General features: G+C 46.2%; 1 protein-coding gene across 3 annotated transcripts; it reads right to left on the bottom strand.

The window, feature by feature from the left end:
* Nucleotides 1-1,393: 1,393 nt before the first annotated feature.
* Nucleotides 1,394-17,730, bottom strand: CBX7 (chromobox 7). Of its 3 annotated transcripts, XR_010743695.1 has the most exons (7): nucleotides 17,532-17,730; nucleotides 16,165-16,208; nucleotides 12,154-12,219; nucleotides 11,576-11,642; nucleotides 10,640-10,979; nucleotides 7,902-8,615; nucleotides 1,394-1,760 (listed from the first exon to the last, which is right to left on the bottom strand). XR_010743695.1 is itself a non-coding variant. In XM_066320063.1 (6 exons), the coding sequence occupies exons 1-6, from the start codon at nucleotides 17,598-17,600 to the stop codon at nucleotides 8,467-8,469; spliced, it is 732 nt and encodes a 243-aa protein (XP_066176160.1). In that variant the 5' UTR covers nucleotides 17,601-17,730; the 3' UTR covers nucleotides 1,816-8,466. The 3 variants fall into 3 exon arrangements, 2 of the variants coding, with proteins under 2 accessions (XP_066176160.1, XP_066176159.1); XM_066320063.1 differs by lacking the exon at nucleotides 1,394-1,760 and having other exon boundaries at nucleotides 1,816-8,612; XM_066320062.1 differs by lacking the exon at nucleotides 1,394-1,760 and having other exon boundaries at nucleotides 1,816-8,615.
* Nucleotides 17,731-21,557: the final 3,827 nt, after the last annotated feature.

Genomic DNA, 21,557 nt, shown 5'->3' on the forward strand with positions numbered 1-21,557 from the left:
GTGTGCTGGGATTTCCCTGCTGCAGCTCTGAAACACACACAAACAAAGGCTTGGAACTGAGCCTGCGTACCAGGTACGGGTGGCTCAGCATGGCCCAAGCAGCGGCCAGAACAACCAGCCCTCCAGCCCACTAACTTTTTAATGCAGCAGAGAGAGAAGACCCATGGGGTTTGTGCTGCAGCAGTGGGATGCTATGATATCCCTGGGGCCTACCTAGGAGTTCCCAAAGCAGGCCCAGCTGCCCAGATTGCTGCTGGCTCAGGATAATTACACAAGTTTCCCAGATTTCTTCCATTCTTGTTTCAAAAGCAGTTGCTTGGCAAGCAAAACACTGTGAAGAGCAGGGAAGTTGTGTGGCACTGAACAGACAGGAAGTGATTGCCATCGCAGGGGTCACACAGGCTGCATTGCAATCTGTGCTTCTTGGAGAACATTGAACTGCTCAACCCTCGTGGTTTCCCCTTTCGCCGAGTGCCTTTGTTCTCAGGCATCCGATGGAGAGAGATGTGCAAGGCAAGTTGGCTGCACTGCATGGATCAGAGGGGCAGCATAGCAACTGATTATTAAAGAAAAGGGCTGCCTAGATTAACCTTTAATCCAACCAACACATGCATGGAAAAGGACAAGCTATTTCTAGTACCAGCCAGCCTCTGCAGCATTGGCACAGGTAGGAAGGTTCAATCTCCAAAGCAGGCTTTCCTATAACTCTGCACTGCAGTTTCTTACAATTTCACCTGACTGGCTAGCTGTTGCCAGAAAGTAAGTGGCTGGCTGGAGTCCTGCTTTGATGCCATCACTCAATTCCAGCTTCCTTGGCTCAAGGCAAGCATGCTGACAGCACTTTGGCAACACAGGCAAGACCTAACCACGCTGCCTTGAGCCATGACTGACTCAGGAAATGCACCCCATCCTCCTCTGCTTTTGCACCACATGCTTTTGTCATTGATGCCATAGCTGCATTCAGGTGCAGGGCTCACTCCCACGTTACATCTATTAAAGGTATCTCAGACAGCCTCATTCTCTTGCCCAGGTACCTCAATAAACAGCTGGCCTCCCCCTCCACAGGGGATGGAGTGGGACACACCTTGAGGGAGCAAGCCAGGCACTCAAGTGGACTAAATTTCATCTGGGATTTCCTCCATGGAGTATCAGCAGTTCCAGGACTCAGGCTCCTTGGCTGAGCCCTGGGGTGAACCAGGGACCAAACTGTACCCAGGAGCAGCTGTGCTCCTGAAGAGGTTCCTGGATGCCTTGCTGGCCAAAGCATTGGAGGCTTTGGCTCGGAGGAGAGCTGCTGTCCTGCTGGCAAGCACTGCAGAGCATGCCTGGCAGCCCAGGCCTCACCTCAGACTTTCTCCATTCCAATGAGATGCGGGACATGGGGCATACTCTCCTGGTGCTGGCAGAGAGCTGTCCTGGCACTGCAGCCTCATGCAAGGATGTAGAGAACTCCCTAAACCCAGAGCAACAGCCACCCTGCCACTGGCATTCTCCTCTTCAAATTATAGTACATCGAAGACCAGTCATCCCAGGTCACCACTGGACAGCTCTAACTTACCCAGTGGGTTAAAAAGTAATAAAAATTTGACCTCCTCCAATCAAAGTAACAAGTGATGTCAGAAACACCCTTTGCATGCTCCATTCTTCATCGATCCTCCTTAACTGATCTTCCTCACGCACTCATGCACATTTTCCATTCTTTTTCCAGCTGCACTGTGTGTTTATATACCAACAGATGTGATTGTTGGAAAACAATTCAGCTGTAGAATTAAAGCAAGGTGGGGGGGTAAATGACCACACAAACATACCATGAGGTAAATGTCAGTTCTCATATTTAATATTTTAATAATTTTGTTTGAAACATTTACCACATAAATCATCTAAATAAATAGATGCTGTACAGTCTCTTATCCATATCAGTACAAAAATAAAACCACACTTTGTGTCAAATTATACTTGAGCCTGCTCTCCCTTTGCTATTACAATCTCCTTTTACAGCACATACTTGCTCAGAAAAGGCATTATACTCTGATTGGTTTGTTTGGAATTGGTTTACTCCATATTCCCCCCCTCCCCAAATACATTCAATTAGTCTGTACAAAAGCTAGAAGCTCATTCTGTGCAAAAGGAAGCTTTCTGTGTGCAAAGACTCCAACACTCTAGCGTGCTGATGGGAACAACAGCAACAACTGAAGACACAAGAACAAAAATAATCAGGGATCCTCCCATCTAACTGACCCCATTGTCCCCCCTCTTTCCCCTGCAACAGAAAGGGAACACACCAAATTAGATGAGTCAGTGTGCAAAAGCATTCTAATGATGTGCATACGCTGAGGGAAAAGGTTGGTGCTGAAAACCCAGCGAGAGAACTATGGTATTGACCCCCATACTATAAAGATGACTAGGTGAGGGAAAAGGGTTCTTTGCCCTTAGCCTGCTCAAAAGGTTCTTGAGATACAAGAACAAAAGCTTCACCTAAATTATTTTAGTTCTTTTGTTGGTGTTCTGTGGAGTTGAGGCAAGGAAATGGCCTCTGGAAAAATCCAGCAGCTACTGAAGACAGCTCGTGGTTCACCCTCCCTTCCTCTCCCCACTCCCTGCAGAAGGACAGACATCTCCTTGTTCCTCAATTAAGCTAATAAGGTGCAATTTTTCAGACAGGAAACTCTATAAAGATGTCTCTGGGGCTGGAAGAAATGGTCATAGTTCCAGACTAGGACCACTCAAATTGAAACTCAACTTCATTTCTTCCCTTTCCTTGATCAAAGGAGGTGGGGAGGGAGGAAGCCAACCTGTGCCCCAAAGGCAAGCAAGAGATTTAGCAGGTCTCCTCTTTTCCCTTAGGGAACCCTCTGCTCCCGGCACAGTGGAGTACACTCTCCCATATGGGAGGGAGGCAAAGGGCTGGGTGGCAGTTCTGGAAAAATGATAAGGAGCAGCCAGCAGCCTGAAACAGATACATCTTTTGCTTTTCAAATGCCACTTTTAGGCAGACGATAAGGAGTACTTAGCACTCCTAGTGCTTTGCATTTCCAAAGTGCTTCAAAACATACTTCAGATTTAAAAGAAAAAAAAAAACAAACAGCTGCTTAACATTTTGACAGATTTGCAAAAAGCTTCTTTGTGTTGACACTACATTTTCTGGTTAAAAAACAACAATAATAATAATAAAAGGTTTTCCACCTCATCCTCCAAAATTCCCCTCCCAGCCAAAACTCTGCTACCCCAGTAATGAGATAAGCCGTGATGAAGGTTCTGAAGAGTCTTAGGAATTCTACCCCGTCCCAGCTTTCTACCAATCCACAGCGGCCACAAATGCTCCCATGGAGCCCTGCACCTCTACAACTCCCAGTTAATTAGGGATCATCTCCTGCCTGCTCCTTGCACTTCAAGACTTTTAAGTGGGAAAGAGAAAGAGGTGGAAGAGGAAAAGGGATCATCTCTACAGCAAGTGCTAGTTACAGGAAGAGTCTGAATTCCATTTTATGTGATTGCTTCTCTCCCCTTCCAGTTGTCCTGGGGCTGTTTTATAAGTCTTCCTATCTCGACCACCTTCAGGTGTGGAACCCAGGTGGTTTGACACCCAGAACCTCACACTTTCTCTGTGAGGACAGTAAGATCAGGCACAGGACAATGTGACCTGTTGATCACAAGCTATTATCTCAAAACAAGTTTATCATGCCCTTGGGGAAAACCTTTACAACAGGCATAGCAAAAGCAATGTATTCCAATGCTATACATTTTCATGTAGAAATTACTCTATGTAAGTTGTCAATGTACACATCTCCATTGCATTCCCAAATGGCAGAAGACTGATACATAAATGCAGCACTCTCTGCAGGCCCATTCAGAACTCCACTCACAGATGCAAGGGATCAGTTTCACAACAAGTTCTTTCTTTATAACACACCTTCTCAAATGCCAGCTCTCCTCAACCACCTAGTGAGAGCAGCTCTGAGGCAACTCTGTCTCTCTCTTCCCTAACCAGCATTTGTCCCTATTATCTTCCTGGAAAAGCCCACTGCCCTCTTCTTCCTAGGCTGCAGATAGGCCAGGGAGGAACAGAAGATGGGTAGATACCAATTTATTTTAAAAAAAGAGGTTTTTGTACTTTCCCTACTTCTGAAAACAAAAGCTCAAAGCTTGAGAGGAGAGGAAGAGGTGGAAAGGTGGTGGTAGACTTTGCTTTGCTTAATACATAGATGTGGCTGGCAGCCCCCACTGTCTCCCACACCCTGGCCTCTGTTGTGGCTACCACGGAGGGACTTGCCTGAGCTACCCTGCCTATTTTCTGACCTGTGTGAGGCCTCCCTCCTCTATTCCAGTGAAACCATCGAGCAGCACTAGCTGGCGTACAGCATGAAACAGTACTGGGACCAAGGGCCCTCTGTGAGGTGAACAAACAATTTTATACATTCAGTCACAAAACACCAGAAGAACAATTCTGGACAGTTTCACAACACTAATAACAAAAAAAGCCATTCATTTCTCAATAAGCTTCTCTATGTCTGAGCTCTGACATAAACAAGAGTCAATTCACTAACAAATTTGGGCTTATTTTGGCAAATGAAACTGCTTTTGGGTGTTCTCACAATAATATCCTGGTCTTGCTTGGAAAAAAAAAATACCTTAACCTGACTTCACAAGCAGAAGGGCCCCCAAGCAAATGCAAGACAATAAGAAGCATGCAGGAGGCTACTTAATGCCACTATTTACGTGTTAAAACTTGCTGTTCCAAGGCATCATTTGTATATCGGAGCAATAACATCTAGTGTATTACCATCCAGGAACAAAGGCAGTCCTTCCCATGTAGATTTTTTTTTAAACACCCTGTTAACAAAAAAGACTTTCCAGTCTCATGAAATCCCTCAGGTCTATCACATATAGAGTGAGTTTACTGCAAGATCTATAAAATAAACACTTCTGTCTCCCAACACTGCTGGTAAATTTTCACATAGAAACAGTTCTAAGAATGAGTATTAGAGCAGTTCCTTGTGTTGTTCAGTATTTTCCACTGGCTGAAGTTTATTTTTCTTATTTACAGCCATGGAGCCAAACAAGGTATGGGAGAGTTAGCCCATTTCTATTCTCACCTCGTGCTTCAAATAGAATTATTAAACTCAGCTTCAGCTGGATGCTATTCTGGCTCTTCTAATCAAAAGGAATGCTTAACAAAGAGCCAAACACAACATCTGATTTTCCTGATATGTTAGCAGAGGAGGTCCCAATTCAATTGGCAGGTTTCGGGTTAAACTGGCTGATGGACAGTATTGGAGAGAAGAGAAAAACCCAGACAACCTGTCTTTCCATCCATAGTAAAACCATCTCTACACCTGCAGAGGTGGAATAAAGCTAATTTTAAAGTCCCTGAAGACCAGCTCTACCAAGGAAGTTTACAGTGATACGTCAGCAAACAATGTGGAACAGAGCCACATTTTAAAAAGATCAGGAGAAAAATCTCCTCAAAAAATTCTTCGAGATAAACAAGAATTCATGAATGTCAAAAAAAAGTCCACAACAACAAAGTAACTGCTTAGTTTCCTCTAAACACCTCTTCACACCTTCCCCTCCAAACCCACGCACATGCAGCTTGTAATGTCTTAACCCCATTATGGGAAGCTCCTCATTGACACAAAGCAGCATTGCAGCCAAGTACTTTGTTCCACACTTGGTGTAGTTTAGTCACCAGTCAGCAGAACACTAGATAGCCTGATCCAAAAAAATGATTAAGATATGAAGCTGTGGGTGGATCCTCTTTCAAAGACCACCACAGGTCTTTGAAAACTCCACTGCAAGAGAAAGAAAATACGTTTAAAGAAAAATGCCAAAATAAAGTGTTGAAAAGTGTCAGCTGGAGAGTGGAGTGAAAAGCAGAGGAAGGAAATTTAGTTTATTAGGACAAGCTCTTTCCTGCTGCAAGATTGATATTGCTTCCAATGTCAGCCAAAGCCAGGAATTTAGTAAATAGAAAGCTTTTTTTGGTGCATTTCTACACCGAGATGAAGACATGACAAAGGCAGCTATTGCTGCGTTAGAATAAAGAAACCAGATCCCATAAATGCCACGAAGATTTAGCAGGATAGCTGCAGTTCAAAACTTCTTTTAAAATAAGCTAAAATGCTATGCTTCTGCAAGCATCACTACCTGACCTGCTCCAACCCACGAGAGTGGACTGGACCATGTGGTGTGTCCACTGGTCCACAACAGAAGAGAGATGCAGGTATTCAGCATATTTGGCAGGTGTCAGGAAGAGGGGGTGTGTGGGTGATAGTAACAACACTGTCTGACCCCACATCCTGCAAAAAAAGGGTGCAACTCCAGACACAGAAGCTTCGCTCTGGACACCCACACTCAACAAACATCCTGCGCCTGCACGCTTACCTCATCAGCTTGCCCTTGCTAGCTATTGCAAGCTTCTCTCCCACTCAGTCTTCCTCCCACCACATAATTCCCCCCTCAGCTTCCACTTCTCACCCTCTCAGATTTCTCCATAATTAAACTCCCATCTTACTTCTTTGAGAGACAAAAGGTCAGTCCAGAAATTCAAGATCTTCTCAGTAATCCTGAAACTGCTCTGATGGCATGAAAGACAGACCTGCTCCAACAGCTCTGAGGTGGAAGGGGAAATTCTAAATCTACACTGAGCTGCCATAACCTAAATGAGGTAAAAACTGCTTCTAGTGAAAACCCACATTGGCAGTTTAAGCACTTTATAATAAGTAGATGTTTGGAGGACCAGAAACCCTGGAGCTCCCAAATTCTGCAGGCCAGGAGCCAAGCCCCTCAAACAAACACACTGAGGATTTCCACAGGTGTCTTTATCTCAGAGATAGAAAGGTTCATGTTTTCATTTTGAATACATACAGCAGAAAAGAGATGCTTCAGGTGGGGTGGGGTAAGGAAACATAGTATTTGAGCACAGTAATCACGACAGAAGCCAATGTTACCCTGCAGCACTCTGTCCCAAAGTTTCCACTTTAGACTACCTTACTTTTCACGCTTTCCATTGGAAAAGGTCTATATTTAAAAAATTAAGTTATTTAAATAAAATTTGCTTTTAAAAATGGAAGAGAACATGCATGTGCAAGAACAGATGCTATGCTAAACTACCAACTCAAAATACAGCAATTCTTCAAAAACCTCAAAGTGTCACAGGCAGTCCAGCACAAGGCATTTTGAAGTGCAAGATCAGGCGGGTCTATTGAAATGCAGACCACTTTCCTTGGCAAAGATTTTTAAGCCTTCCAAGGGGAAGTTTCTATCAATAAAGTAGTACAGGATCACAGATACTGTGAGGATACTGGAGTCATGGAAGAGTATCACTCAGCCAGCGCAATCCAAGAATTCTCATTGCTAAGAACTAGGAATTTTTCCACTCTTCAAATCTAACACATGCCTTCCCCACATGTTGTTTATTATGGATCTCTCTATGGGATCCAAGAACAGAATTTACTGCTAATCAAGGTCCATTTCTAGCTCAGTTCTGTCTAATTCCTGTGTCCTGGGCCTGTGCCAGTATCTTTGATATCTCTGCAGTTCCAGGCAATGCTTCAGTTGTCCTATTAGTCCCTCCTCCCAGGGAAGAGGAGTCAGTTTTCAACCAACTTATTACCACAGATTCAGGGCAGGCTTTGTTATTAGTACTGAATTTGGCAAAGGGTAAGAAGACCCCGCTTTCCGTAACGCATTCCTCATGCAGCAGAGCCGAGCCTGGAAATCTTGTTTAGCATATACAGAATGGTATGTCTCAACTATGCTGCCTTTCTGAGCTTTTAATGAGGGCAAATTGAATTTGCCAGTTTGGATTTCAGAGATGCATTTCAGTCTTTCCACATGATCGACAATCAAAGGGAGAAAGCGCTACTTGTCTATACGGACCCGTGCTGCAAAGACTGACTTACCACAGACAGGCAAATATGCTTCTGAAGTCCTGACAGCAGGCCACAGGGAAAACAGCACTGCAGAGAAAGTCTTAACAGCCTGGAGTTATCTACACAGGTAGGATCCATCACCTCTCACTGCTGCAGGAAGAGAGGGAGGAGGAAGGTGGGAACAGCAATGTACAGAGATGTATCTTTATCCAAGAGATATCAATTGCAGAACAAGGCGGCAGGCTAGAGATCCAGCTCTCTTTCCACCTCCACATGCCCTCTCCCACAAATGCAGCTGCCGCCACTTAACAGGATAAAAGGCGAATTGTTCAGCTTGCTGCTTCCACATCAAGGAGGGGAGTCTTTGCCAGGGAAAGGGCTGTCAGTTTTTCAGCTGGACAAAGCAATGACAAACACACACCCCCTCACTGCCCTTTTTTGCGTATCTGAAAGGGGAAAAAAGAGGGGGGGGGAGAAAAGGTCTCTGTAAACATTTTAAGAGGAGACATTTTGGATTTTTTTTCTCTTAAGGGATAATGTAACCCTTCCCTAGCCCCACCCAAAAAGCCCTGGTTTTGGGGAGCACTGCAGAGATTCAGAACTGCACACTCCGGTCTCGAAAGAAGCCCTCAGCCACTTGTGCTTCTCTGAAAGTGACGGTAATGGAATTTGCTGTGATGTCTGTCACTGTCACTTCGCTGGGGGGCACAGTGGGGATCCAAGGGATACTGGCATCCACATCTGCTGCAGAAAGAAAGACACATAAGGGCACGTTAGAGAAACAGAGAAGGTGAGGGAGAAGAAAGGAGGAAGGGGAGAGGGACAGGGAGGATGGAAAAAGGATCTCCTTTCTGATAAGCCATAGGTGAAATCAGCCTGTACTGAATCTGAACACAGAGAGCAAAAAAGAACATGTGCAAATCCTACCCTCAGAGGCTAAGGGAAAATGGAGGATTGGGTGTCCAGATACACAGTGGTATCAGAGCAGCCTACACAGAAGTCAAAAGACCCTGTAAAATCACTGAGTTCATCTAACCATCCACAATTCCCCCATACCCTCATCCCATCCCAGCCCCTAATTCGGCTTTGTGTCTGCAAAGCACATTCACCTCAGTTTGAGCTCGCCGTCTTCTAAATGCCCTACCCTGCTGAAAAGGCAAATATTAAAATCTCTTACATATGCTCTTCAGATACTCCTAGGGGAGTCAAAGGGAGCCAAAACTGAGGGTCTGCCTTGTATTGCACCTGCAATGCAGCCTGGGTGTGATGCTGTAAAAAATCCCTCCGTAGTGCTCTGAGGAGAAACTGCCCTTCCTTCCTCATATACCTCCTTTGCTCCCAGACAGCTCCATACAAGAGACCAAATCAACCCTGCACTTTCTCACTGTAAGAATAATTGTCAGCTCCTCTGCCACCCAAAGACTCACTTCCCAACAGCCCCCAGAGACTGCCATGTAAAGAGAGAGGAAGGAAAGCACAGCCTCTCCCTGTCACTCTACCTGTCCACGATATACCTTGTTTCCCCAACTTGGGCAAAGAATGAGACCCCCTTAAGAGTGTATTTCCTGGCTTCTGTCTCAAACACCTGGAGTGTCTACTTTCCCCCCCCAGAAAGAGTCCAACACCCCCTAACAGTAACTGGGATTCCACACAGGCCATGTGTCAAGGGGAGAACAAAAACAGTTTTATAATTCTGTAGTGCCACTCACTCTTCTGATCCTCAAGTGCTTTAGTGCCACACACTTCTGGGGAGAATAGCCCCAAACATTTCCTCACTGCCAGGATGTAACACTGGGTTCCTCTGTGCTACTCCCATTGCTGTCTCTCTGGATTCTGAGCATCGTTCCAGTCTTTCTCAGAAAGGAGGGAATAGCACTGATTCCCAGAACACAACCCTCTTCCTAAGATCCTGCCTAATCCAGCCTGGCTAACTGATACTCCTAGCAAGGAGTAACTACTACAAGCAGCACAAGCCCCGGTTTTCCACTCCTCAGGAAAGCTACGCCTTCAGAAGCTCTAACAATGCAAGGATAGAGTTTCCCTGGTAACTGAGAGCAACACACACATCCCACAGCCCTCCTGCACAAGATGCTGGTATCCTTCCCCAAAATGCCAAATGTGCTTGGACATCTCCCATGCCCACACTCATGCTGCCTACTCAGTGGGATCACACAGGAGTTACCATCCTCACTTCATCTCCCTCTCCCCTTCTCACACAGCTCTATAGCAAGAGGCTTTAGAAGGGTGTGGAGAAGAAAGGGAAGGAGGGGGCAGGGAGTACATTTTGAGTTCTTAGCAGCATTCCTATATGCTTCTTAAAGCAGCACTACGAGAGGAGTGCCACTGTCCAAGCTTGTCTACTGCCAGCCAAAGTCCTTTGAACCAAGGAGCAGGCTGAGCACATGTCGATAATGTGGACAGAGGCAAAGTTCATCTGTCACACTTGGGTGTCACTTCTGCTGGGAAGAAATTTTAAGCGGGATAAAACTTGCAGTACCTTCTGTTAGAAAACTGCATGTTTTCTAACATTGGGGGGGCATCAGGAATGTAAGCCTACATAGACCCAACAGGACAAAAAAAAAAAAAATTAACCTGTGCTCTTCAAACAAGAAAGAAACCAGCAAATAAGAGGGACATAATATGGGCCAGTAAGGGCTGCTTTGAAGATCTGACTTGAACCACAATCCCAGGAGGATGTAACCAAGGTGGAAGGATGCGGAACATCCTTCACATGCCCCAGAACTTCACCAAAGGGTGACCGGTCTCACCTTCTTTGCTGGTGTGCTGCATGGCCTCCCAGTCCTCAGGGCTCTGCCTGGCCTCTAGGCCCACTCCATCATTCAGGAAGAACTCATGCCTGCAGTTTCGGTTCTCCAGACTTGCCATGCGGGGGAACTTCTTCCTTGACAGTCGTAGGTACTTCTGGTTTTTGCGTTGCTTCCGGAGAGAGAATGGCAGGACTGCACTCCCAGTCTTCTCAGGGAACTCTCCCTGCCCTGTCTTGGCCCCTGGCAGGCTACTGTCTCCTCCTCCAAACCTCCGTGCAAGAGAGAAGCAGAGCTTCTCCTTTCCCTTGTGAGCACTCCTCAAGTCCATGCCATAAAGCCGCTGCCAAGACACCAACACAGCAAGGGTCAGGGCAGACATCTGATCATGCAGTGAGGATTCCCCATTGGGAACCAGGAAAATATTCTTTGTTCATTCTTTGCACGTCTAGATGAGCTAGGATAAAGTGTGCTGCTTCTACAACACTGTTTCTCTCCCTTCTTCAACTGCCTTCTAAGCTCTTCCCAATATCTGCTTCCTAGGATTGGCTGCTTTGCTTGCCAACAGTAAAAGCGTGCTGAAACCCCACTTCCAACTACAGGCTACCCTTGACTTGATGGAAAGTCCAAGCTCAACATGAAACTAAAAGAACAAACAAACCAGGTAACCTACAACTACCCAAGCCCATGCTTTATAAAATCCTAGTTCAGATAGAAAGAGCTGTTGTTTTATTGTTTTGCTTTTTAAAAGACAAATTAGCTAGCTCTTCAGCTAACAGGTTAAAACTATCTGCCTAAACACTGATTTCATGTTATCGTGTTAACTTGTTATCTCCAATTTTTCCCATGCAACAGCAAGGACGGTTTCTACCTCACTGAGAGCAGGGGAGCAGCACAGCAGCTAAGGAGTTAGAAAAACACAGAAGAGCAAAAGGCTACCTGCAGTAGGAGGCGCTTTGGTTTGGGGCCTCTTTTCCTGTACCCTGATGCACGGTCTCTCTCTTCCCTGTGAAAGAGGAATACAAATCAAACTGAGTACTAAACACCACAGCATAAAACCTGGTTGGGACTTAAACCTTTTGCAGCATATCTCCCTCTGTTTCCTTCAATAAAACCCAATAGTGACCAGCATGAGCTTGGAAAACATCCCAGAATTGCTTCCTGTAGGAGTGAAAACCTTGCAATAGGGGAATTTCTCTGATACAGCTAATTAAGGATGGGTCAGAGAAACTTCCCACCTCACATCACTCCAGTCCAGCTCTGGACCTGATTTAAACCTGAATCTGATTGTTCTCTGGCTCAGTGCTGCCTGTTCTTGGCCTCATTTCCTGAAAATGCCAATCAAAGCTGCTTTAACCCTGTCTTCTCCATCTCAATCAACACCAGGATACAAAATTCAAGCAGGATATCTCATCTTTGACTGAAGTAGAGACAACAGTGGCACTTCATGTATATAATGAAATAAAGACACTATTTCTTTTCCTGTGTCTACAGAGAGAAAGAACATGTGCCCTTACTTTTCTTCATAAGCCACTACCAGGCGAGGGTCCAAGATGTGATCCTCTGGCTCCCATGTGCTGTATCTGAAGAAAAACATACGGAATAAAAAGTAAACAATATTTTAATGAAACATTCTCTTTGCAGGCCTGCTACCAGTGTGCTGCAGCCCTGGATACCGTCTTCACAAGGGTCGGTGGGGCCTGCCACAACATTGTGAGAGCTCTGAGGAATCCCAGCCATTCCCTCCCCAGCTTCCCACAGACACCACCTCCCCTTCCCAAAACAGGCAGGGCCAAGCATCAAGCAGCTCTTTGTATGAAAACAGGGAAGACTTTCCTCCCCAGGGCCCCCTCCACTCTGTGTACAAAGCCTGTGCAGACACTCACAAACCATTTTTAAGTCCATGCCTAAACAGGTCTCATCTGCGGCACTCCCTCGAATCCCACAAACCCCATGGAACAATGAGGCATGGTCTGGTACATCTTTCTGAAAAATAGGTCTCTCTTAATTTAGAGTGCTCGAAGAGTAAGTACGCTTTCTCACCTGCATTATTAATTACTTCTAATCACTGAAGCTGAAAGGATTAATTTAAGAGTTTAATTTTTTCCACTGATGCCAGTCAACCAAACATGCTGGGAGCTGGGCCCTGGGGCAAGCTGATGGCCACTTGCCAACACCTCATCCTCCTTCTCGGCTCCCCCTACAGAGCAGAGCTCATCGATACAAAGTACCCCAACTGCACTGCAGGCAGGGCCACCAACGCTGCTCCCAACAGGCTTCATGCTCCCAAAGGAGCCTGGGAACAGCTCCAGTCATTGCCCCAGCCCCCTCTGCAACAGCCAGACAGCTGCGACAGGCATCAGATGCTCAGGAAAGGACTGAACCCACCTAGCAGGCAACTCCAAAACTGGTTTCCAAAAAGCACAGATGCACATAACACTAGGGAAAAGCATCCAAAACACTCCCACTGTGGAAGCTGAAAGAATCACAAAGTGCTCCTTGGGGTACATTTACTTCTTAAGGGTCACACTTGCCCGGAAAAGGTGAGTCTTGTGTCTCTACCATACAAACCTTAAGGCAAGAAAGCAAACCTGACTCCTCAAATGCCTCAGAACCCTAATTTTCCTGAAATGTGAGATCTAGGCCTGGAGGCAGAGCTCCTTTCGAGACCCTGGGGAGGAGGACTCCAGGAGGAGGATTCCAGAGAGGAATCACACGCAGGTACATAAGGGTGTATATGTATCAGTGCCTTTAAACAGAAAGAAAGCATTTTAGGATGTATACATTTCTGGATGAAGCACAGACAGCATGTGAGGACATAGGATACACAGGGTATACAGGGGAGGTGGTTTGGGAAATATTTCCCCTTTTCTCTCTCCATTAGAGAGAAGAAAGGTACTGTAACACAGGAATACTACTGGAGGATAGGTCTAGAAATGAAAATGCAATTCTTTTACAAAAGGGAGAAACAAAAATATGACATTCAGATATCCCAAGGTGCACTATACATCAGAGAGTTAAGAACAGACATGTCTTCATAACCATCTGATCCCTCCCTTCTTTGCTCATGCCTCCTGCAGCAACCTGACTGTGAGCTGTCAAAGCCAAAATATTGTTTGAAAAGGGGAAGGTTTCCTCCCAGCTGCAGGGATTCTGGCACTCATCCTACAAATGTAAGAAAAATAACACCACAAGGGGAAAAAAAAGTCATCAGATTGCTTTTCATAGGCAGAAGAAAAGGGATTTGTTTTAAAAAAAACCCACCCTGGCCGCCTTCTCTGCAGCTCAGATTCTGGTTTCGCTGCAGTGGCAAAACACTGCATATAAAAAAACCATGGTTGAGTTCACCATGCGCGCGCGCACAGGGAGCTTTATATATGGGTACACACAGCCTAGGCTGCAGCAAACTGCAGAGAGCAGGCACTCTGGAAAACACAGATCATATGATCTTCCTTCCCCCTCCTTCTACTCCTCCTCTTCCCCCTCCTTTTAACTCCACCACAAGTTGTAAACAAGCTTGTAGCTAGAATCAGATTGTCACTCCTCCATTCCCTGACTCCAGCACTGCAATCCATAAATCTGAGGTGTAGGGCATGAATAAGAAATTTTTAATAAGAAGAGGGGGGGAAAAAGTGAAATATGAATTGCATATGAAAGCCGTAAACTACTGACCTATCCTTATTCCCTTCCGTGATACTTCCGATGGGAATGATGGGATAAAAGGTACAGAGATTACAAAGCAATGCCACAAGGTAGGTAATTAAGGAAGGGAATGATGTGGGATGAGGAAACAAAGGTATATGTATGTTTAGAAACAAGGAACAGAGACTGCTAGAGTGATGAAAGAGGACTCCAATGGTCTGATCATCTTGAATTCAAGTGATTCAAACCACTGAGGCAACAATTAAAGTGGAGGCAGGCAAGAGGAAGGAAAAAAAAATCAACAGTTTTCAGATTTGCTGCTTGGGGGAAGAGGGAAGATGCTTGGACATGCCATACATCAAAATAAGAGAACCTTGACATCACCTTACACCCAGGGGAACTGTGCTTTAAATTCCCCAAAGCGTTTCTGTCTCCCACAGTGTCCCAAGACACAGGACAAGAAAAGGCAGCAGTTAAGAATAAGGCCTGCTCTGTCCAAGAAACATGCTATGCCTCACCCCACCTTCTTGGCAAGGGACTTTACAAGAGAACAACTTCAATGCGTTGGTTGAAAGGAGAATAGGATAAACATCAGTACCCTGGCCAAGAGGGGATGAGGCCTCACAGGCTCCAAATACATTTCCCACCCTCTATCAGCAATGAAGTAAGACTTGGCTATTTGAGGCTAAAGTAGTCCAAGAAGTGACCCACGCCACATGGCAGCAACAAGTGCACAAGGTTACACTCTGACAGCAGAACACTCAAAAATAAAGTCACCCTCTCCCACCATCACCGGAGAGGGGAAGCTGCTTATCTTCACACATGGCCTATAATCATAAGGATTACACACAACAATTAGGAACCCAAGAACACAAATTTCAGCTCCTTGGACACCAGGTACAGCCTGACAGAACCATCCTGGCAGGCCCCACCTTGCAGCAGAGAGGACGAACGCATAACAAGCGGCTCCCTTTGCTTAGCAACACACAGAGCAACTGCATGTGTAAGGCTGCTGAACCCACGCACATTGTGTACGTACACACAGAGGCACAAACAGAAAAGCAAAGACAGAGCCCCAGATGGGTTGGCCAGGAGGCTGCTCTACTAGACCGCTAGCTGACATAGTAATATTCTCCAGTTACCTAATCCTTTTAATCTCAAAGCATTTCACAGACTGCTTAAGCACAGAGAAATCACTCTTCTTCAGAAGCAGCTGGATTTTAATGAGAAAAATGTCTGTAAACAGTGCACAGCAATGCCAAAACTCCCCAACTTTTCTTCATTTTTGCAATGGAGCAACCAAAGCAAAAGCAGAAAAGGCACTCAAAATAACAGGATGTTTCAGACAAGGAAATGAAGGCATGGCGGTAATTTTCGAGGGACAAAGATCACCTGCATTTGGCTACAATCAATAAATCTGAAACACTGTCCCTTTCTGTTGGTGAATTGCAGAGGGGAAGCAGTAGGAGAGGAAGACAAGACCATCAACATGTTTTCTATTTTAAAAGGCTGCAGACAGCTCTAAACATAAAGTGAGTCCTCTTAGTGCTGACTCAGAAAAGCAGGAGCCATTCCAAATTCAGAAGAATCTGGATTCTTTGTTGAACTCACAAGGAATTTAAAAACGTTTGTATCTAGAAAGTATCTCAATGAAATATTTCAGTGGTGGCAAAAACCAGTCAGAATAGACTGGCAGGCAGTTTGTATTCCTTAGCTGCCAATTCAAAAAACATTTGGGGTTGGTTTGTGGCTCTTTGGTTTTGTTTATTGTTGTTGAAATGAGGGACAAGCCATTGCCCGTTATGAATGAAATGCTCAATTGCAGGGACACAGTGCAAGCTAAAATGGAATGTTAAAGAAAATACAGACAAGTAAACACAACTTACTTTGGGGGCCATCCTTTCCACTTCACCAGGTATTCTACTTTACCCTGAGGGTGGAAAAAGGCAGAAGAAAACAGGTGAACTAGGGAAAGCAAATATGGGCTACAGTATGAGACGCAACCCATCAACAGACTGAACTCTGCAACCAAAAAGCTTGTTTCCCATCACTTTATTTTCAAAACATAGCCACTCCCCCATTGAACTGTACCTTTTTCTCCAAAAATTTGGCACACAGGGGTGTTTAAGCATGCTTGTACTACCATCAGCTTGGAGCATGGCTTTGCAGAAAGCTTCCAGGCAGAACACTAAAAGCCAAGCAGAGAGCAAGACCAAACCATTCACACATTCACAGGCAAACCTACAAGAAGTCAGCACACATCAATGTAGGAAGGAGAGGTATGCCAGGAGCAAATGCCAGATGAATTGTGGTTTTTTTTAAGCAGAGAGAAAGAACACAGTCTATCAGAACCTATGAAGCATCTCTGGCATGTTCTTTTCCATTTGCTACATGCTCTACTCAGACACTGTTCCATCCATCACAGGCACTCATCCTTTTGACTGAAGCAATCAGCAGCTCACAGCTGAAGTTCAGAGCTAACCCTTTTTTTTTTTCACTCTAAGTATAAGATTTAAATAAAGACAAAAAAAAAAAAAAAAAAAAAAAAAGTGTAGTGATTGGAAACTGCATTCAAGGGCTCCGCAAGCAATGTGAACAACTACCAAAATATTCAGTGTTGTACTGGGGAGTTTGTTAAGCACTTCCCAAAGCATGGCAAAGGCCTTTGTGCATGCAGGATGAGCACTCTCCAAGAGCCTCTGCTGCAGCCACAGACACCTTTCCAGGAGAGAAGAGCAAGGAAAGCACTCGGGTACTTGAGGCAGAGAACAGGTTTCGTTTTCCTCTTGGGGGACTCATCAGCCTCCCAAAGTTGGAAAACACTGCCCTATAAGGAACTTTCCACCGGAGAATCTCTAGACACCGCATGCTCACAGGTTAAATCCTTGCAACACTCTGCAGAGACGGGAGAGCGCTTCCACGGCTGGGGAAACTGAGTCACGGGAGCTTTCCCAAACCCTCTCCGGTTTGGGCTCTCTCGTTTGGTGTCAGCAGCACCCATCCTGCAGACAGGCTGAACCCCAGGAGCGACAGCCTCCCCTCCGCCTAGAGCACCACCTCACGAGCAACACGTGCGTCCCCTGCCCGCCAGCCTGGGGCAGGTGCAGCGCCCCGCCGCGCGTCTGAGGGGGACGAGGACCGCGGGACGGCGACAGGGACCGGGCGGCCCACAACGCCTCCCCCCTCCCGACGCGCGGCGGGAGCGGCGAGGGGTGTCCCCGTGCGCTCCTCCCGCCCCGCCGCCGCTGCCCACCTTCCGCACGCGCTTCTTGCGGATGCTCTCCACGGCGAACACCTGCTCGCCGATGGCCGACAGCTCCATGCGGCGGGCGGGCGGCGGGCCGAGGCTGTGCCGGTGGCGGCCGCTCCTCGCCGCTCCCCCTCACACGCCCCCTCGCGCGCGGCCGCGCCCCCGCCGCCGCTTTAGAACCTGCGCAACGTTTTCGCCGGCGCGCGCGAGGGGGCGGGCGCGGAGGGAGGGAGCGCGGGAGGCGGGAGCGGCGCCTCAGGCGGGGCCCCGCCCCCTCAGGCCGTTCCCGCCCCGCCGCGCCTCCCGCCGGGGGCAGCGCCGTGAGGGGGCGCCGCCCGGCAGCGGCCTTCGCGGGCGTTCTCCGCGGCAGCGGGGCCTCGTCCGGCCGCCGCACACACTGTGGGCTGGCGGCTGCGGCGGGAGCCCGGCGCGGCTCCTCTGCCCCGGCAGCCGCTGCGGGTGCCTCGGCGTCAGGCGCCTGCCGCGGCCCGCCTTTTACGGGGAAGGGAGCGCGCGAGATTCGTCGGTGCTCGCGGTGTGGAAAGCAGCGACCGAAGTCTGAGGGCCCACAAACGATCGGAAAGTGTTACTAGTAAATTACACGCTTGACATGGAAACCGGTCTGTTAGTCCCTGACCGGCTGTGCAAGCACGCGGCAGTGAGTTTTGGAAAAAGGGGTAAGATGAGAAGGAAGAGAAAAAAGAAGAGACGTATTAAAGGGAGGAGGGGGGTGGGGCTGTGCGGGGCAAGGGAAAGAGAGAGACAGAGAGACAGAGAAGTATAAAAACGGAAGAAAAGAGAGGAAAAGGGATCACCAGTCCTGGTTGTAGTGTCAGCTCAGCTGATGGGATGTCAGTCCTTGTTTCAGCGTTGATCCAGCTGATAATCCTGATTTCAGCATCAATCCAGGTGCATCCATCCAGCTGATGAGATGTCCAGGGTCCTGGGGGTACCTCTGTGCCTCCACCAGCGCAAAGAGGCTCAGTGGAAGTAGCACATGAGTAGCTATCAGTCATCGTGGAACAAGCAGGACCTCAGGCCACTTCTTCAAGGCAACTAAGGCTTTCTTGGGTGAGACATGAGAAAACAGGGACATCATGAGCAGGCATTCAGGTATCCAGGCTCCCTTGCACACCAGTCTACAGAAACGTGCTTTTGCTTCCCAACCACTGCTTCAAACAACAGATTGAGGGTTTTTTTTTCTTTGAAATCTCCTAGGAAACTTTTTACATCAGAGCATTTCTGCATATACAACTACCTACTCTACCACAAGTGTGCTCAGTTGCTCTTCTGCTGTGACTGAGGGTCACTGCGTGCTGTTTGAACGTGAAATCTGAAACAGGCCAAATGTTACTGTAGAAGTGGCAAATACACCGTGAGAATGTGTCAATCTCAGGTGTTCATTTGTGCACAACATACTGCGTCCACAGGTATGGACTGGGTAACTGGCAGGGTGCTTACCCTTGCTGAAACCATCTGAGAACTCAAAGTCCACTGTCAGGGAATGGTGACCCTTTGGATAATCATTAGGCAGAACTACCAGTTTATAACAGGGTTTTGGTACTTTAATAGCATAGCTGTTGCATATTCAAGACATTTATACTATATTACAAAGTTATTGTTAATAATAAAAAGCTTTGATCTTCTTTTAATTCTTCCTTTCTCATATTCTGTTGTCATGGTGCATCCCTGTTTTCCCCTCTTATCCCATATAAATGGTTCAGCCCTTGAGAATGTTCCTGCCACTCCTGCCCATCAAGTTAACCCTGCCCATTCTTCCAGGTTCCTCAGTGTCAATCCCAAGTTGTCCCAACCCCTCACTTGTTAGTTAAAGTTAGTTCTTTCTCCCTGTTCTGGAAGGCTCTGTGTTCCTCCGTTCCCAGGCAGCCCATCAGCTTTGTACCCTCCTCTTTGTATCTCCCTGCTGGCAGTGTGACCCTTTGTACCACCCCTTGTTCCACCCCCTGTTTAAAAACCGGTGTACCTCTGTGCCCAGTGCTCTTTCTCTCTGTGACCCCTTCAACGGGAATAAACCTCCTGTTGGAACCTCATATTGAGAGCCTCCCTTTACTCCTTTGCCTGGATCTTTGTTGTCACCTCCTTTGCCTGGCTTGGGGCTGCACACCCCAGAGGTTCTGCTGCAGACACTGTCTATCTCCCTGCAGTTCCCCACGCTCCTTGTAGAGCTCCCACCCCACAGCCAGCTGGAGCTCTGAAAGCCTAAAAGGGACCTTACAACATTCCGTGTGTGTGTTTTAGAGGGAATAGGGAAAATATTTAAGGGAAAACGTCCTTTATTTCTCAAAATTAAGACCTTCAGAAAAAGTAGACACAAAAGAAGAACAGAACATTTCTCTGAATTGCAAGGATCTGTTGGTATTCCTTTTCCTCACATTACAATCCACTTGCTGAGGTGTTAGACTGGAAAAAGAGAAACTGTGCTCCAATGACCATGTTATGATAAAATAAAAGACAGAAAGAAACCCCCCTAGTCACAACAAGCCTTCAGTTATTATTATTTCAATTATTGATAAACTTTTGTACTTCTTAGTCCAGGATGTTTACAACTTGTTATTTAATATATGTCTCCTTAAGGTCAAGAATACACATATATAGATATATATATGTTGTTGATGGATACCAAAGAAGTTCTCAAAACCAAATTGACCTACGTTTTGATCACAAGCTCTAATACTCTTTTTATAAACAGAGGTATATAAGAACCCACATGCTTGGTATTATCAGTGTAATTTCCATGTGATTATTCTCTCTTTCTGTTTTTCCAACACCAGCAACTGACTCAAGTGAAGTTTAAGCAATATTTGCAGAAGTTATGTCACAGTTTTCAGAAAAGCACTTTGCCTGAAAGTACTTGTCATAAAAAAATGCTGGAGTGCCTCGTTGCAGTCCAGTCAGGGTTTTGAGTTTGCCATGGGTTTATTTTGCAACATTTTGAGCAAAATGTTACCTTTAAAAGCTGTTCCACTGCCACAGTTACTTTTCATTCTACTAATGGTTAAAATGTAATTTGAAATGTAATTTCAGTAGAGTTTTTTCTTCTTTCTTTCTTTCTTTCTCGCTGAAATCCTGAGCGCTGAAGGCAAAGAGCAGGAACATTTCTCATCCTCCCACCCCATCCAAGTTCTGAGTGAAGTGAATGGTGCTAAGCCATACGTTGGGACTAGAAATAACTAAGACAAACAATTTAATGAATCAAGGTTTTGAGATCTTACAGCCTGTTTTAGGAGTACTTTAAAAGCCATTCTGTGATAAAAGACCTTTTCTGAAGTATATCAAGAACTAGATTACAGAAATCTTTATTGGAGTTGTTCTTGTTACCACTAATTGTACAGTCGTGCTAATATATAGCAGTGAACTCCATGTGCAGGAAACCAAAGCAAATATTGAACCTTCCTTAGTACAAATTCAGAGACCCAGATCCAGGAGGCTTTAATCAAAATTCCAATTAACTTCAAAGAGTTTTACTTCAGTAAAAATTGCAAGCAGAATCTAGTAGAGAAAAAAAATTACCATTTTAATTGCCACTAGCCTGATTAAGCGATTCAGCTTGCAGCTGATACAAGCACTTATATTAACACTAACAATTTATTAATGGTCATTTATATTCTACAAAGCCGAATCCTGCCAAAGATTTTTTTTTTTTTTTTTTTTTTTTTTTTTACCCCTAGACGACTGCAGCAAAGATCAGCATAGCCTCAAAACCACCCAGCTCATCCCCGAAGAAACGCTGCTTGGTGAAGCTTCAAGAAACGACCTTGCAGCAGAAGAGAGCCCTGGCAGCCTCCCTAATATCCCGGAGCCGGCAGCCCTGGGGAGGCAGACTGTGGATGCCGGGTGCAAGGTATCGCTGAGCCCATGGGTGAGCCAGCCTCTCCCACTGCGGTGCTGCGTGTCTAATCAGCAGTAGATGGCTCTCATCCTGCTGCCCTGCGAGCACAGCTCCGGTTCATTTGCACACTGCCGTTTCGGCAGGCAGCTTCCGAGCACATCGCAGGAGTAAAGAACAGT

The sequence above is a fragment of the Sylvia atricapilla genome, chromosome 5 (genome assembly GCF_009819655.1).
Source record: "Sylvia atricapilla isolate bSylAtr1 chromosome 5, bSylAtr1.pri, whole genome shotgun sequence".
Classification (NCBI taxonomy): domain Eukaryota; kingdom Metazoa; phylum Chordata; class Aves; order Passeriformes; family Sylviidae; genus Sylvia; species Sylvia atricapilla.